This window comes from Hyperolius riggenbachi, chromosome 9, assembly GCF_040937935.1.
Source record: "Hyperolius riggenbachi isolate aHypRig1 chromosome 9, aHypRig1.pri, whole genome shotgun sequence".
NCBI lineage: Eukaryota > Metazoa > Chordata > Amphibia > Anura > Hyperoliidae > Hyperolius > Hyperolius riggenbachi.
In genome coordinates, this window is record NC_090654.1 from 158960551 (window position 1) to 158978243 (window position 17693).

The window sequence follows — 17693 nt, forward strand, 5'->3', positions numbered from 1 at the left end:
AAGATGCAAAAGAGCTTTACATCGTCAGCCTGTTGTTGAGCATGTCCAGAATCTTATAGTGTTTGGGTGTTTATGGTGGTGGCTGAATCATGCCAATAAAGACAACTGAAGGTATATTGCATTTTCCTGAAGGTGAAAAGTGTAAATAATCTTTCTATTCTTAGAATAGGACAAATAGCTCTACATTAGTAATTAACAAGTGTTATTTTTTGTTGAAGTTATACACTGAGTTGTGTTTTGGGATTTGGATCTATTTATTTATTGTATTTATAAAGCGCCAACATATTACGCAGCGCTGGACATTAGTTTAGGTTACAGACAATATTTAGGGGTGACATACAGCAAAATGACAATACAGGAATACAAGAAAGACCAGATCATGCAGCACAGTATGAGTACAAGGTAATGCTTAGTCAGTCATTGGAGGGGAGCATGAATATTAGGCAAGTTAGGTTCACTCAGATGCATAGCATGGGTTCACAGTAATGGAGGTGCATGATCAGGTAGGACACAAAAGGAGGAGGACCCTGCCCAAAGGTGATGATATATGTATAAGCTATCCCAACTGTTTTTTCTATGTTATTTTTACCTTTATGTACAATTTGAGTTGTTAAAAATTTTAAAAAATTTAAATAAAAACTTTGAAAGCAAAGGCTTACAATCTAGAGATTAGGGATTTATCTGTGTTTTATTACCATGGCTTGAATAGCATGGTTGGATTTAGGTTACATGCTATCAATGATATATTAGTCATCAGTTGGATCCTTCTAACACGTTTTATATCATTTAGATAGTAAATTATAAATTAGTACAATTTTGCATAGCTTCGTAGTTATTTGGGTTAAAAAAAGACCTACTTCCCTAACGTTCAACCAGAAAGTATGGTACACCAGTAGCCTGCAGCCTCACACATTATTATTATTATTATTATTTAGTATTTATAAAGCAAACAGAATAAATAAAACCGCGCCAGTCAATCAGTAGGTCTAAGTTTGTGAATGGGTTTGCAGGATTAGATGTTCCAGAGAAAATACACAGTTTTAAAGAACTGTATTCCACCTGCGGTCTCCACTATAAGTTTAACATTCCTAGAGAGAATCATAAACTGACATAGGCCTCAATTCACTAAGCAGTTTAGACTAGTCTACTGATGGTTTTTAGTCTACTGATGGTTCGGTCAATTGCATCAAAGGGGAATTCACTATTACCAAATGTTTTAGACCTGTTTTTAGACCTGGTCTAAACCATTTGATAATTAGGTGGGTAAAGCAGGGGAAATGACCAAAGATGCAATTCACAAACAAGTAGCTATGACTGACACCCTTCTCCTTTGATGAGGTCTCCTCTGCATACAATTAAACTCCTGCATAATTAATTCAAAAGGTTCCATCCTCACATCTAGAATACCTCACAGAATTACTTTGCCGACAAGAAATCAGCTGGTCTAATCTCTGTCAGCAAAAGTGGGCGTTGTTACTCCTTGTTTGCCTTTGTGAATTGTGTAATTACTGAATGTTAGACCAGGTCTAAAAACAGGTCTAAAACATTACACCGAACCATCAGTAGACTAAAAACCATCTGTAGACTAGTCTAAACTACTTAGTGAATTGAGGCCATAGTGTAAATCTGTATAAACGGGTCTGTATTGCAGTATAGACATAGGACCCAAGTGCATAACAGCCACTTTCCAAGGCACGCTCAGTGATATTAGACAAGACACACACACCCCGACAGTGAAAGGGGCTCACCGGATTGTCACCATCTCAGATACCAGGTGGATCTAGCGCTTTTTAAATATCACCCACACAGTCTCTCCGCACAATAAGATCAATTAGCTACTTCTCCGACATTTCATAAACCCCTTTAATCCAGTTTCATAAAAAAACATAAAAACAAAGCACCGTAGCTTGATACTTTTAAAGGGGAACTTCAGCCTAAACAAACATACTGTCATTAAGTTACATTAGTTATGTTAATTAGAATAGATAGGTAATATAACCTCTTACCCACCCTGTTTTAAAAGAACAGGCAAATTTTTGTGATTCATGGGGGCTGCCATCTTTGTCATGGGGGCAGCCATCTTTTTGGTTGAAAGGAGGTGACAGGGAGCAGGAGACACAGTTCCAACTACCCTGTGTCCTGATCACCCCTCCTAGCTGCGCACCCTAGGCTTCAAATGTCAAATTCAAAATGTTAAAAAAAAAATTGCACCAAAACAGCAGAAGGAGAACAATAACATCAGAAATCCCATCATGCTTTGCACAACATCAGGGGAAAAATGCCCAGGCAGTTTTCTTCTGTGCAGCTAAAAATGAGGCTTGTATAAGAGAAACAAAGTTCTGATGCTGTGAAACTGTTAAAGAAACACCATGTCTTTTCAGTGCTGCTGAGTCGATTTTTAGTCTGGAGGTTGACTTTAAATCCAGCTTCCCATGCTCATTCCAGAATTGCACTTACGTCTCCACAAGAATAAACAGCATGTCTAGCCGCTAGACTGTCCATCCGGGCACTCTGAGTTTCAATACAGCAGTGTCCCGCTGTTGAATAGGCTCTCCACCGGAGCTCCCTCAGCTGATTGATCTTATTGTGCGGAGAGACTGTACGGTGATATTTAAAGAGTGCCAGATCCACCTGGTATCTGAAGTGGTGACAACCTGGTGAGCACCTTCACTATCGTTTGGGGGGGTGTCTTGTCTAATGCCACTGAGGGTGCCTTGGAAAGTGGCTGTTATGCACTTGGGTGCTATGTCTGTACCGGAATACTTTATACAGATTCGTATCCGTAAGACCCCCCTGGTGGTGCCTAACCCTAAGACTCCCCTGGCGTTGCCTAACCCTAAGACTCCCGTGGTGGTGCCTAACCCCAAAAATCCACCTACTTTGCTGCAAATAACATGAATATAAAAAGCTATATATTTCTAATAGTATAAAAAGCCTTACAACAATGTACGCATTAACCTCCCTGGCGGTTTGTTAGAATCCGCCAGAGGGCAGCAAATACCTTTTTTTTAATTTTTTTTTCATGTATCGAGACAATGTCTCGCTACATGATATCCGCTGCTGAGCGGCATCCCCCCAGCCATGGCGACGGGGCGGGATGACGTCACCGTCGTCATCGACGTCGTGACGTCAAAGGGGAATCCGATCCACACCACAGCGCTGCCTGGCACTGATTGGCCAGGCAGCGCACGGGGTCTGGGGGGGGGTGGCTGCGGCGACGGGTATAGCGGCGGATCGGCGGGTAGCGGCGGCGATCGGAGGTTACACACAGCTAGCAAAGTGCTAGCTGCGTGTAACAAAAAAAAAATTATGCAAATCGGCCCAGCGGGGCCTGAGCGGTGCCTCCCGGCGGCTTACCGCCAGGGAGGTTAAAAATCTTAAATAACGGTAATATAAAAAAAAATCAAAAAGCTATATATTTGTAATAGAATAAATAGCCTAACAATAATGTACGCATTAACAAAAAATCTTAAAATAACGTTAATATAAAAAACAATATATTAGAAATGTGAAAACTATAATTTACGCGCATTGTAATTCCGAAAAAAAGGTTAATTCAAAATGCGATATATTTGTTAGCTAATAAGCTTCAACACATTAATTTACACATTGTACTCCTAAAAACGAATTTTAAAGAGCTAAAATAAGTTAAAACAATAGTCAAAACGAATTTCTAAACGATATTTGTTACAAAACTTTATTTTGTAAACAAAAAATTTTGATTACACAGTCCTGGCAATCACTATTTAACGGGCTCCCTAATTTCTTGATTGTATGTTCTCCCTGTGTCTGTGTGGGTTTCCTCCGGGCACCCCGGTTTCCTCCCACATCCCAAAAACATACAGATAAGTTAAGTGGCTTCCACCTAAATTGGCCCTAGACTATGATACATACACTACATGATACATACATAGACATATTACTATGGTAGGAATTAGATTGTGAGCCCCTCTGAGGGACAGTTAATGACTAGACAATATACTCTGTACAGTGCATGCAACATCAAAAGGGGATACATAGATTTTTGTTTGCAGACATAAATGCATGTCATTAAAGTGCAACAACTAAAGATTCAAATCTTCCCCAGGGCTTCATCTAGCCCAGTAAGCACGTCTGAATCCCTCGTCATCCTCCTTCGGTCTGCCGTTTAGCCACAATCAGCCCCGGTCAGTCGGGGTCTTCTGCGCATGCTGGACCTCCCGCGCATGTGCAGAAATCCCCGACTGATGCGAATGAACCAGCTACTGAGGCTGATCGTGGCTGAAGGGCAGACCATGGGAAAATGGCAAAGGACTCAAACGCACTTATAGGGCTGGAGGAAGCCCGGATAAGTATCAAATCTTTAGTTGTTGCTGTCTCTAGTTTCCTTTAATGCTGGGCATACACAAGTTGACCCGGCGGCTCAATTAGCCGCCGGATCGACTCCCGGCGCGTCCCCGCGGGCCGCCGGATCAATTCCCGCTCGTCCCCGCGGGTGCTCCTTATCTTCCGCTCGATTCCCCGCTATTGTCCGCCCGCGGGGATCGAGCGGGGAATCTATCCAGCGGGTCATCGGTTGTCGGATATTATCAATCGAGCCATCAGCTCGATAAGGAGGTGTCGACCTGTCTATGCCCAGCATAAGACGGCTTAAATGAAACAAAACATCTAAATGGCGTGAGAGGTTGTTTGCTGATTAATAGATTAGACCCCTTGTTTACTCAATCCCTCACACAATTGGGACTCAGACTGTCACAGAGGCATCGTAAATTCCAAGTTCACAAGTTTAGCTACAGGCAGAGTGGACGCAATATAGGCTGAGAAAGAGTTATGGCATTAAATATCATTAACCTCATACCAGTATAAAACGTTTTTGTCCTTATTCAAGCCTTTGTCCACAGCTTTGAACCAATTTATACATTTGTCTCTGCTATTAAAGGGGCACTATGGTGAAAAATTGTAAAATTGAAAATCTGTGCAAATGTAGACAAATAAGAAGTACTTTTTTTCCAGAGTAAAATGAGACATAAATTACTTTTCTCCTATGTTGCTGTCACTTATAGTAGGTAGTAGAAATTTAACAGAACTGACAGTTTTTGGACTCCATGAAAAAGAAAGAGGAGAGTAAAAAAGAGAATATTCCCTAGCAAAGCATTTCATAGAAAACAGTCACGCCGTGAGTCAATTACGGTGGCAGGTTTTGGAGGTGGTACAACACCATGAAAGCCATGACTTTCGTAATGCTTTGCTTAGAAGGGAAGCATGGTGGATTGACAGGTTGGGTACGCTGTCCCCTAATGGCCTCAACATGGAATTTAGTTTGAAGTGCTTCTTATGATTGTTAGGTGGTCCTTTGCATAGAGGGAATTAATATGATATTAGTTGGTGTGGGTGTGCCTATTTTGCATAATCTATTTGTATGTGTGTCATTATCCAGACCAGTAAGCACTTGAGAAAGGGCAGACAGCCCGAAACGTTGTGCTTGTTTGTTGCTGTATAACCGCTATTTATTGCAAATAAATTCCACAATTGGTTCTGAAGAGTCAAGCTCGGATTGGATTGCATGTGTAAAGTTTTGGACTAGTCCATCTCATCATGGGGGATTCTCAGGGATTTATTTATTTTCAAAAGCACTTAGTGAATGGCAGTTGGGGGGCTATGTGGCCAGTGCAGGGACTGACCACCAGGGGTGCTCGGATGACCTGGATCCGGATACCTAGATATCCAGATCCGGATCGGATATCCGAATCCGAACGTTCAGATATCCGCATTCATGCGGATATCCGAACGCATTATCCGGGCGGATTCGGATATCCGGATAGAAAAAACGGATGTGCCCTTTTAATTGCTTTAAAAAATTTTTTTAGGATAAATGAGGCATGTAGCATCATCACTTTTTAAAGGGGAAGACTAATTGATGATGTGGGGACTTAAAATCCCCCCGCCCCCCAAAAAAATTGTATGTCTATTAACATTAGGCCTAGGTTCCAGACAGCGGTCGTGCAGCCCACATTGTGTCCAAAGTCCAACCGCACAACTGGGACATGACAGTTTTCAGCCAAGACACCTCCAAAAAATTACGCAGCAATTGTGCTTTAGGTTAAATATAGGTGGTATCAGTGGCCTGTGGCACCCTGGCCTGGCGGTGAGAGCTGCACAGGCAGCAGGGCAATGCAGCAGCAGCAGGTGTAACGTGTGCCAGGAGCATGCCGGACGCGGCACGTGGCACTTAGCACGTGTCATTTGGCACGTGTCTTGTGGCACGTGTCACTTGCCATGTGTCACATGGCACTTGCCAAGTGTCACGTGTCACTTGCCATGTGTCACTTGCCACATGTCACGTGGCACTTGCCAAGTGTCATGTGACACGTGGCAAGTGACACCTGCCACGTGACATGTGCCAAGTGCCACGTGACATGTGCCAAGTGCCAAGTGACAGTGAGACAGCAGAGGAGAAGACACTAGTGCACACTAACAACTACTAGCACACTGACTGCAGTACTACACAATAACACAGTAATCCTATTCCCTAATCCCTAACCTAACCTATACCTAAGGCTAATAGCTGGCCAGCAGGCAGCAGCTGGCCTGGTCTGTGCACAGCACACACACAGACACATAGCAGCTGCCTGCAGCACACACTCTGACTGTCATACAATGACATCAATCAAGCTAATTAAGGAACTAACAATAGTGTGGTGATAGTGAAGGGGTTAATCACTGAACAGCTTATCACTGTGTACAGCTTATCTTGCTACTAGGCCCAGCAGCACTGGAGCACACACTCTGACTGTCACACTATAACATCAATCAAGCTAATTAACAATTTAACAATAGTATAGTGATAGTAGTGGAGGGGTTAATCACTGAACAGCTTTAGGTTTGTAACTGTGTATAGCCCCCTTGCTAGGCCACCAGCACTGGAGCATGTCTCTCAGTGAGCATTCAGCAAGCTAAGACGATATGTCTCATCATGGCAGCCCTCCTTATTATACAGGGGGGCTGGCCAGTGTTCCTTTCTGTGATTGGGTGCCAGGGTTTAGGCTGGGAGCACTCTGATTGGCTCAATGAGGTCAGGTGGGGCTGGCCAGGGTTCCCCTCTGTGATTGGTTGCTAGGGCTTCTGCTGGGAGCCCTCTGATTGGTTCCAGGACGTCATCTCCTTAGTTACAGTATTTCGGTTCCCGATATCCGCAATATCCGCGGATATCCGGGTTATGCGGCCAATCCATTCCGGATATCCGGAATCCGGATGAGCACCACTGCTGACCACACATTCCCACAGCATGATGGAACCACCACCATATTTTACTGTATATTTTACTGTAGGTAGCAGGTGATTTTCTTGGAATGCTGTCTTGTTTTTCCTCCATGCATAACACCCCTTGTTATGCCCAAATAACTAAATTTTAGTTTCTTCAGTGAATTTAGCACCTCATTCCAAAAAGAAGCTGGCTTGTCCAAATGTGCTTTAGCATACCTGTTTGTGCTGTGGGCAGAGAAGCATCTCCTTGTGTAAAGTGCACCAAATGGTTGAACGATGCACAGTGACTCCATCTGCAGCAAGATGATGTTGTAGGTCTTTGGTGCTGGTCTGTGGATTGACTCTGACTGTTCTCACCATTCGTCGCTTCTGTTTATCCGATATTTTTCTTGGTCTGCCACTTCAAGCCTTAACCTGAACTGAGTCTGTGGTCTTCCATTTCCTCAGTATGTTCCTACCTGTGGAAACAGACAGCTGAAATCTATCCTTCCCCTAAACCATGATGATGTCTTCACACTTTCTGTAAATCCAATAAACTTCAATTTCACTTAATTTCATGATTTACAGATTCTACTATGCTAAATGGTGGCTATTTAATGTCAAAAGGGTTGGTTGGCATTCCATGGTTCTTTTACACTTACCTTCTATTTCTTAAATTTCTTTGTTATTCAAATTTATTTAGCCGGTTCCTAGTGCCTAAGCATCTTACCAATGTTAGATTAGTGAATAATATCACCCCTAAAGTAATTTTACTGTGGGCTGTGTGGTTGAAGTGTTACATGCCATAGACTTGTGTTCTTACTTCTAAGACCCCATAAGAGATGTAACTTTGCTACTTTATATATACGATACTCAGGGTTGTTATCTTTATTAAGCCTTTTTTCATCTTTTCTTTTCCTCTATTTGATTGGTGTCTCAGATCAAGAGTTCTACAGTATTTTGTTTTCTTTCTTTCTTACTTTCTTTCTTTCTTTCTTTCTTTCTTTCTTTTTCTTTCTTTCTTTCTTTCTTTCTTTCTTTCTTTCTTTCTTTCTTTCTTTCTTTCTTTCTTTCTTGCTTGCTTGCTTGCTTGCTTGCTTGCTTTCTTTCTTTCTTTCTTGCTTTCTTTCTTTCTTGCTTTCTTGCTTTCTTTCTTTCTTTCTTTCTTGCTTGCTTGCTTGCTTTCTTTCTTTCTTGCTTTCTTTCTTTCGATAAGTCCTATTGGAAATGTTTTATTTTCTGAGATGACCTGTACTATTTGGTAACTAAATAGATTAATAGATGTACACATATTTTGAATGTGTAAAGTTTCTATGACCTTTTTTCAGGTGTTTGACAACAACTTTTTGCCTTGCTGATTTTGATTACCGGTGTATTCTTTTTTGCACTTAAACTTATATTTAGTAACAGTGAGGACAATGAAACAGCTTGGCACTACTGGCAGTGGTTTGTTGCTTCTTTCACTAATATTCACGAGTAACATGTAAAAAAGTTCATCCTGTGCAATGCATAAAGTGTTGAGATGATACTTATCATGTGCAGCATGGAGGAGATGTGGGAGTGTGTGCACGGCCGTGCACCCAGCAGCACCTACCAGCACTCCCAGATCCCCTCCACGCTGCACACAATAAGTATCATCTCAACACTTTATGCGTTGCACATGATTAACTTTTTTGCTTGTTACTCGTGAATATTAGTGAATAAAGCAATAAACCACTGCCAGTAGTGCCAAGCTGTTTCATCGTCTTCACTGTTGCTGCATTGAATTACATTGGCTTTGAGCTCACTGACAAGCTGCACGTTGCAGCCCGAGTCACCCTCTCCACACCTTTGATCTCTGAGTGCCAACTCACCGTTCCTTTGTTGTTATACTGTAAACCTATATTTATATTGCAAGCGATGATATAAACTAGCTTTGCATCATGCGTGACTTACCTTATCTTGTTCTACAGGCAGCAGGGAAGCTGCGTTCACTTACGCCATCATTGCAGCTGGTGTGGCCCATGCCATAACGTCTGCTTGTACTCAAGGAAACATGAGTGACTGTGGTTGTGATAAGGAAAAACAAGGACAGTTTCACAGGGAAGAAGGCTGGAAATGGGGAGGCTGCTCTGCCGACATCAGATATGGATTAATATTTTCCAAGGACTTTGTGGACTCCAGGGAGATCAAACAGAATGCAAGGACCCTCATGAACCTGCACAACAATGAGGCCGGACGCAAGGTAAGAATTCATTCTTTGGATCTTACATGCATTCCAGGCATTGACATCATCGAGCATTTGATGAATTCAGGTCTGATCGGCCAGTACTTTACTCAGATAGTTTTCTCACTAAAATCTCACATTATTTAGTCCCATTGCAATTCCAGTAGACACGATACAACAGTAGACACTTTGATCCACACTCTGCAAAGAACTAAGGGGAAAAATGCATCGCAATCAAAACCAGGAAAAGACAAACCTTAATACTCAACCAGGGCTGGATTTGTACTTTTTTACTGCCCTAAACCCACAATCACCAGCCCCCTTCCCACCCACGCACACTTTAACTCTGCCAAGCAAGACAAACACCCTTTCAGTAAAGGTAGCCAGATACCTTCCCACTTCAATTTAAGTAGCTAGATGACCCCCTTACTGTATAGGTAGCCAGATTAATCATCCCCCTTTAGCATAGGTATCTAGATGCCCCCTCCCCCCTTAGAATAGGTAAGCAGATTACTTCTCCCTTCACCCTTAGTATAGGTAGCTAGATTATCCCCCCTTCCTATAGGTAGCTGGTTGACCCCTCCCCATAGTGTAACTGGATGACTCCTCCCCTATAGGTAACTGTATGACCCCTCCCTCGTCCCCTATAGTATAAGTAGCTTCATGATCCCTCCCACCTTCCCCTATAGTATAGGTAGCTTCATGATCCTTCCCCTCTTTTCCTATAGTATTGGTAGCGTCATGATTCCCCCCCCCCCCCCCCTCCCCATAGTATAGGTAGACCAGTGATGCTACTTCTGGCTGTAGCATGACTCACCTCTCCAGACTCCGCTCCAGCGATGAAGCTTTGCAGGATCTTCCGTGCCATAGCTGCTCTGTTATCTCTTTGCAGTTGGTGCCTCTCTCTCTCTCAGTACCGTTAGTACCGTCCCAACATCTTGTGATGAATCATCATGTGATGTCAAGATGGTACTGGCAAGCCATGTGTAGAGAGAGAGGCGCAGGCTGGAGATCATGCTTAGCAGCTATGGAGGGAGAGGTGAAAGGATGCTTTGGTGCTGGAGCGGAGTCTGCATAGGTGAGTCATGCTGCAACTAATCACTGCCTGTCTCTCTCGCAAGACCCGTGAGTCCGGTCAGCTGCGACAAGCGGCAGTGGCTGCGGTCCGGCCTATGTGCTGTCCAGAGGCATGGGGCTGCTAACTTCCCACATGCCAGGCTGCCCTTTCCCCCTCTGCACCCTAGGCCACTGCCTGTGAGGCCTTGGTGCAAATCCCACACAGTACCCAGTAGCTGATGAGTTTAATGAAAACTGTAAACTTTAAAAAGTTATATACTCATCTAAGATCCCTTAAAGCTGCATCTGCATCTCATTGTTCCACTGCTAGCCCCCCTCCATTCCAGTTTTGACTTTAATGTTGATGGGGACTTTGGGTCTCCTCAGAAGTTTTTGGGGCTCCGTGTACTTCTGAAGATGAGTGTCTTTGTACTGCGCATACTCAAACTCACACGCACGTAGTACAGAGCCGCTTGTATGTTGAAGTATTCAGAGATCTGAGTACTTCTGCAGAGACCCGAAAATGCAGGCGGCCAGAGATTTGAATGGGAACCCGGTGGTGGAAGGATGGAATGCAGAGAAGAATGGGAAGGCTCTAATGGATCTAGAGTCTTCTCTCCTCTTTAATGAGTATCTAACTTTTTTTTGTTTTAAAGTGGACCTGAACTTTTGCACAGGATGGAAGAAAAACACAGAGAAATTCACCCTGTATGTATTTAGACAGCTTAGCATGTCTAATTCCCCATCATTTGTGTCTAATCACAAGTTGTAATTTGATCTTTCCCCTGTGACACATGACTGCCTATGGCAGAGATAGCAGATAAGCTCATTTGAAAGTACAGGCTAACAATATGTCTGCTTCCATGAATCAGGAAGTAGAAACACTGGAGATTTATTTTAACATTTGTATCAGCTGTAACAAAGAAGTGTTTTTTGTTTAAAGATTATTATGCTGTTGTGTATCTTTTAGAGCAGAGAGGACTTCTGAGATCAGGTCCACTTTAAAAGGGTACAGCTGTCCTTTGAGGTGCTCATAGATTATTTCGATTTCCCGCCGATATACAGCAGATTTGATCACTGTGTTTGAATCTACTGTGAAATCGATAACGCAAACGCTGACCAATTGACTGATTTCCATCCGGAATCGAACGATTCAGTCGATCTGTGCAGACGGAACATTTTGCTTGATCGCCGGCTGGTCAGGAGCGCATAGTTAGTGGCATTTGATTTGGCGACGACCGATACAGCAATACATCACCTGTCTGCATACGCAAGTCCTGGCATCCGTGCTGTCCCTTTCTCCGGCTGGTCTTCTTCTGCATCTCCTCTTCACTTCCTGTCTCATCCTGTGAGAAGGGGAAGTTCAACCAGTAGAGCACCCTCTATTGTTTGAACTTCTGGCTTATCTCAGGATGAGACAGGAAGTGAAGAGGAGATGCAGAAGAAGGCCAGCTGGAGAAAGGGACAACATGGACCTAGGAACTCGCGCTGGCGGACAGGTAATGTATTGCTGCTGGCTGGGGGAGAACAGGCAGCGGCAGCTCCACGGGTTGTGAATCAATTTCATGCTGAAATCGATTCAAAATCTTTGTGCAGTGTATGGGCAGCCAATAGATCCCTCTTTGATCAGATTTGATAAGAGAGGGATCTATCTGTTGGTCGATGTAGTGGCAATCGACCAGCCCTTAAAGGGATACTTAAGTCAACTGGAAAAAATGAGTTTAACTCACCTGGGGCTTTCCTCAGCCCCCTGAAGCCGATCGGTGCCCTCGCAGCCCTGCTCCGATGCTCCTGGACCCGCCGGTGGCGACTTCTGGTTTCGCCGTCACCGGCCGACAGGCATGGGAACGCGAGTGATTCTTCGCGTTCCCAGCCGCAATAGCACCCCCTATGCTGCTATTGCGGCCTTCTAGTTAACTAGTGAGTTAACTTATCAGCTGCTAGTTAATTGATTAGCAGCTCAGAATTCTGACTAGACTGTGCAAATTTTTGTTCCCTGGTGAACTGAAATTAGCATACAGGGTAATTTTTTTTCTCAATGTTAGGCTGGCACTGTTATAATTTGATTTTTCTGCACTCCTTCTGCAAGTAAATGATGTTTTTCAAGAGACATTCAAATGGTCTGTATGATGTGTTATCAAACCGTACCTTCTGTTCATCACCATTTAGTGGTGGGAACGCTTTGGGGTAGCACTATTCTTGACTGATCACAAAATTGGATAGGCAATTGGGTGAAAACAGAGAATTGCTATACATATACAGAATACATCTCATGAACTTTAATGTTGAATAAATAAAATGGACACAACCACTGGACCTTTATTATTTGTGTGGACCATTTATTATAGAAATGTTTGTGTTTTTTATAGTGTCACATAAATATATTATGTGCCTTGTTCAGAATACTTGGGCCTTTTTTGCTTAACTTGAAAACTAGGTGAGAGCCATGCAACTTTTCTAATTGAGCAGCATGGTAGCCAAGTGGTCAGGACTCTTGCCATGCACTGCTAGAATCTCATGCTTGCCATAACATTTTCTATATGAAGTTTTATGTATTTTCACCTTGTCTGCTTCGGTTTTCTACATGGACTTTGGTTTCCCAAATACATACTGTAAGGTAATTGGTTCTCTCAAATAAACTGGCCTTACTATGGTAGAGACATTAAGGTATACCGGTACTATAGTAGGGGTTAAATTGTAAACATCTCTGAGACAGTTAGTGACACGAATTGTGCAAGATTCTCTATAAAGTTCTGAGGAAAATTTGAGTGCTATATAAATCTATAATAATTTACATCACAGTTTGACCTCATCCGAGTAAGTTTATACTACACATGGGGGGACAGAAGGGACACATGGTGGAGCAAAGGGGGACATTTGGGTGAGAAAATGAGGACACAGGGGACACATGGGGAGCAAACGAGGACACAGGGGGACAGAAGTGGACACATGAGGGAACAAAGGAGGACACTGTGGGGCAGAAGGGACACACTGGGGGAGCTGAGGAGGATACAGGGGGAAAGAAGGCGATACATGGGGACAGAAGTGGACACATGGGGACACAGGAGGGCACATGGGGACACAGAAGGACACATGAGGAACAAGGAGGACACAATAATTGGGTAGGACATATTTTTCAAGATGCTGCTGGACTATGGACGCACCAGGTGTATTATATTGTTTTCCCTGATTTTTGCCCTCTAAATCTAGGTATATCTTATCATAGTCCGGATCATCTCGGCTCTTCCTGCTTAGTAAGCCAGCACCTATTCAGTAAAAAGTCCTTGGGCTAGACTCTCTGACGCTGCTAATGCCTACTTAGTGCACCCCAGTGGCTGCAGTTCAAGTGCTTTGAGTCCGCCAGGAGAAAAGTGCAATATAAATATTATTTGTCTTGCCTTGTCAAAATCCCTTAGTAAAAAACGACCCTAATGCTGGGCATACACGGCTTGTTTGCTCCTTATCAATCGAGCCGCTGATGGCTCGATTGATAATTTCCGACAGGTCCGATGACCCGCCGGATCAATACCCCACACTCGATCCCCGCGGGCGGACAATAGCGGGGAATCGAGCGGAAGATAAGGAGCGCCCGCTGGGACGAGCGTGGTTTAATCCAGGCACCTGCGGGGACGAGCGGGGGATGCGCCTGGATCGAGCCAGCGGGTATGGGAATGATTTGTTAAAGGACAACTATCAATATAGTTTTTATTTAATTGGGATGGAAAAAGCTTGTCTAGGTGTTTCTAACTACTGATACAAATCTGCTTTTCTTCCTCCTCAGATATAAAAGTCCTTTCAAAATGTATGTGTTAGATCATTGAATAATGGTGTGTGTGCGTGTGTGTGTGTGTGTGCGTGCGTGCGTGCGTGCGCGTGTGTGTGTGTGATTCATCAACCCCTTAATCCCTGACCCTACACCTGTTAACCCTGTGTGTACTTTGAGCTAGTGAGACCTGTCACCTGTAAACAATATAAGCTGCAGATACTGGTTTTCTCTCTATGAATTGAGATAAGAATGACTACAGGGGCAAAGGGCCCTATACAATTTACCAACTTGCCAGCAGTAAACAATGGTGATTTCTAAAATCAGGTGACTGGACCCTCACCTAATTCAATTCTATTTAGCAACCCCCTGGCCAGGTGGAACACTTGCCCAGTGAGTTATTTTCCCACTATGCAGTTGTAAATATCACCTCCTCCTCCTCCTCTAAGAAGTGATGAATCCCATAAAATATAAGCAAGAACTTACTGCTCTTATGCATATGACCCAAAGTGTCTGAGGAGAATGTATTGAGACCTGTGTGCCAGGATAAGCAGAAGGAAATGTATTTATTATCTTCTACATGAGTAATTACTCTCTTCTAATTAAACCTGATACCGAAGAAGGGTTTTCACACTGAAGTTCTTTTCTGTCAAAGACAAATATACTGCGATCTTCTGACAGACCCAGAAACCAGCTCTGGCTGTTTTCTCACATTTCACATAAAACACGGAATCCCCTCTGCTAATGGATCATCCCAATGCAGTTAAAACTTACACATAGTAAACAATATTTAGGATGAAAAGTAGGAAAGCGCTTACACAACTATTAAATAGTACTTACACAGTAATTGTACGCCATAATTTTCAAACACTTGGTTATTGACAGGTGTCCTTTTTATACAGTATTCAAAACACAAATTATGGTGTTCATTACCACTATGACACCAATGGAAGGCTAACCCAATGGCTAAAGAAGGGCCCCGAGGTGCAATTGCACTTGAATCTTCTGTTGCTACACGACTGTTGTATGGGCTATAATATTCTGTTACTACCAGGAAACTCCTGTTTCTCAAAAAGAATTGTGTGCTTGCAATGCACACCCCACCCATTGCACTAAGACACTTCCCCCACAATAAGCCACTGCCCACAACTGCGGCACCTACACTAAGCACCCTCCCACACTAAACCACGGCTGCACTATACTACCGCCCACAACTGCACCCACCATGCTAAGCTGACATCCACAGGTGCTTCCAGGTCCGTACAAATATTCCTAGCAGATTTGCTGTTGAATGAGCAGTTGCTGCTTGCTAACTGTATGGTTTAACTTTCAACTGGCTGCAGTGTGTCCGCACCCTGCATAAATGCATGATTCATTTAGTATATAGGATTGTTTTATTTCCTACTGTCTGTATGTAGTATCGCTAAATTGTTTCTTTTCTATCACATGTTTTGACTATTGCTGCATTGTCTCATCTGTCTACAGTTCACTCTGGTTTGTACATTAATGTGCCATGCAAAATAGCTATTCATGGAAATTTAATTAAAATGTTGGCATCAGTAAGTGGTGCCTCCAGGAGGAAGTTGGAAAGCTAAAAAACCAAGCAGGCCAAATAGAAATTTGCCCCTGGCCAAGGTTTTATCTACTGGAATTGGCAAGGATGGATGGAAGAGGTTCATTTTGTGGTATAATTAGTTTTTATATACAGCAATATAAGGTGTGTTTGTGTTGTGGATCTTTATGGACAATACAAGTCACATACGAAATATTCAAAACAATGAGACAAAACAGACAATAGCATGACAATAACTGATGGTATCATAGTTAGTCTACATTGTTCTGCTTCTACTAGTTGCTAACACATGTGCTAATCTACCTGTAATACAAAAGCAATACAATGGAAATTAACTCTAATTGTTCTAGTGCTGTCACCTCCATGTCAGATATTGAAACCAACTGGTTGAATACACCTTTGGAAATCGTCAGAAGACTTCAGAAGCTCTTGTACGCACTCACGCATGTGCAGTATGGAGCTTGCCTGTCTTTTGGGACACAAGTGCTTTCCGAAGCCTTCACAGGGCTCCCAGAGACAGTAAATTTGAATGGGGGACAGAGCTGGAATGAGGTCATTGAGAGAAGACAGGGAAGGCCCTATAGGTTTCAGAGCCTTCCCTCTACATAGGTGAGTGTCTGCCTTTTTTTCCCATTGTTGCTTCAGTATTACTTTAAGAACTTCCAGAAGATTCTTAAAGAGTACTTAAAGGAGTCATCAGGCAAAAAATAAAAAAAAGATTTACTCACCTGGGGCTTTCTCCATCCCCTTGCAGCCGACTGTCCCACGCCGAACGCTCCACTCTCTGCCCCCGTCCCGGGCTCCCCACATGGTGCAGAGGCCGACCTCAAGGTTGTCCTTACTGCGCCTGCGTGAAGTGCCGCTGTCAATCATGGCCACGTTGCCCATGGTGTACTGCGTAGATGCAATAGTTCTGTGCCTGCGCAGTACACCGCAGACAACGTGGTCATGATTGACAGCATGCTTCACGCAGGCGCAGTAAGGACCTCGACCTCTGCACCGTGCGGGGAGACCGGGACGGCGGCAGAGAGGCGTGGGACAGTCGGCTGCAAGGGGCTGGAGAAAGCCCCAGGTGAGTGAAGCTTTTTTTTATTTTTTTGCCTGATAACTCCTTTAATCTGAACATGCTAATAGTAGCGCAAGTTAATTTGGGCGTGGCTATTCCGACAATGTATTTATCCGCTATATCATTTCATCATGGCGCAGACTGCATAATATGGGCGCAGGTCATGGCTATGCCTGCAATCGGCATCTCTTCCACGGCTATTCATTATACCACTGCAACTTTTGTGCGGCTGTCACTTATCCTGCTTCAACTCCTGGCTGTGCCTGCAGCTATGTCTCACTTCATCACTTTCTGTGAGGGGTACGAGTATTTACATGTTCATAATTAACGGCTATTGCCCATCGCACAATTAACGGCTATATCATTTATGTTGCGTCTTCAGGTAACTTCTCTATTTACTGCTATTGCTGCTCTGGCAACTAAAATGTATAATTTATAATGCGCCCTCAGCCAACTTAATTATTAGCCACTATTTTTCAACCTCTATTAAGCTCTATCTATAGGTAGCCTCTGGCTGAACAGGTGCCCAGTTAAACAGCTGTGTGTACTCCATGAAGCCGCTGCTTGGACAGGTGCATACACACTGCGGCTGCCTCATGTAGCCGCTGTCAACTCAGAAGCACAGACAATAAATTCCTGCCCTTTGAATGAGTGGGCAAGGCAAGAACATGTGTTATCCATTCACCTGCTTACTCCATGTAAAATTGATAGTGGGAGATTCTGGCTGTGTGACTCTTGATGCCCAAGTGACCTGGTGTCTTTTTACTATGTAGCTGCTAGCGCAAACTGTGCACAGCTGATCTTCTCT

At 43.5% G+C, this 17693-nt stretch overlaps 1 protein-coding gene and 1 long non-coding RNA gene across 2 annotated transcripts in view; one reads left to right on the forward strand and one right to left on the reverse strand.

Moving 5' to 3' along the window:
- LOC137532762 (protein Wnt-7a) overlaps nt 1-17693 on the forward strand; it is a 277058-nt gene that overhangs the window by 157732 nt on the left and 101633 nt on the right. The window contains exon 3 of the mRNA XM_068253623.1: nt 9174-9445. Within this exon, the coding sequence (XP_068109724.1) occupies nt 9174-9445 (272 nt within the window). The remainder of the gene's footprint in view (nt 1-9173; nt 9446-17693) is intronic.
- Nucleotides 8284-15544, reverse strand: LOC137532764 (uncharacterized). The gene is made up of 3 exons (XR_011023991.1): nt 15471-15544; nt 9157-9418; nt 8284-8439 (listed from the first exon to the last, which is right to left on the reverse strand). It is a non-coding gene; the product is annotated as an uncharacterized lncRNA (long non-coding RNA).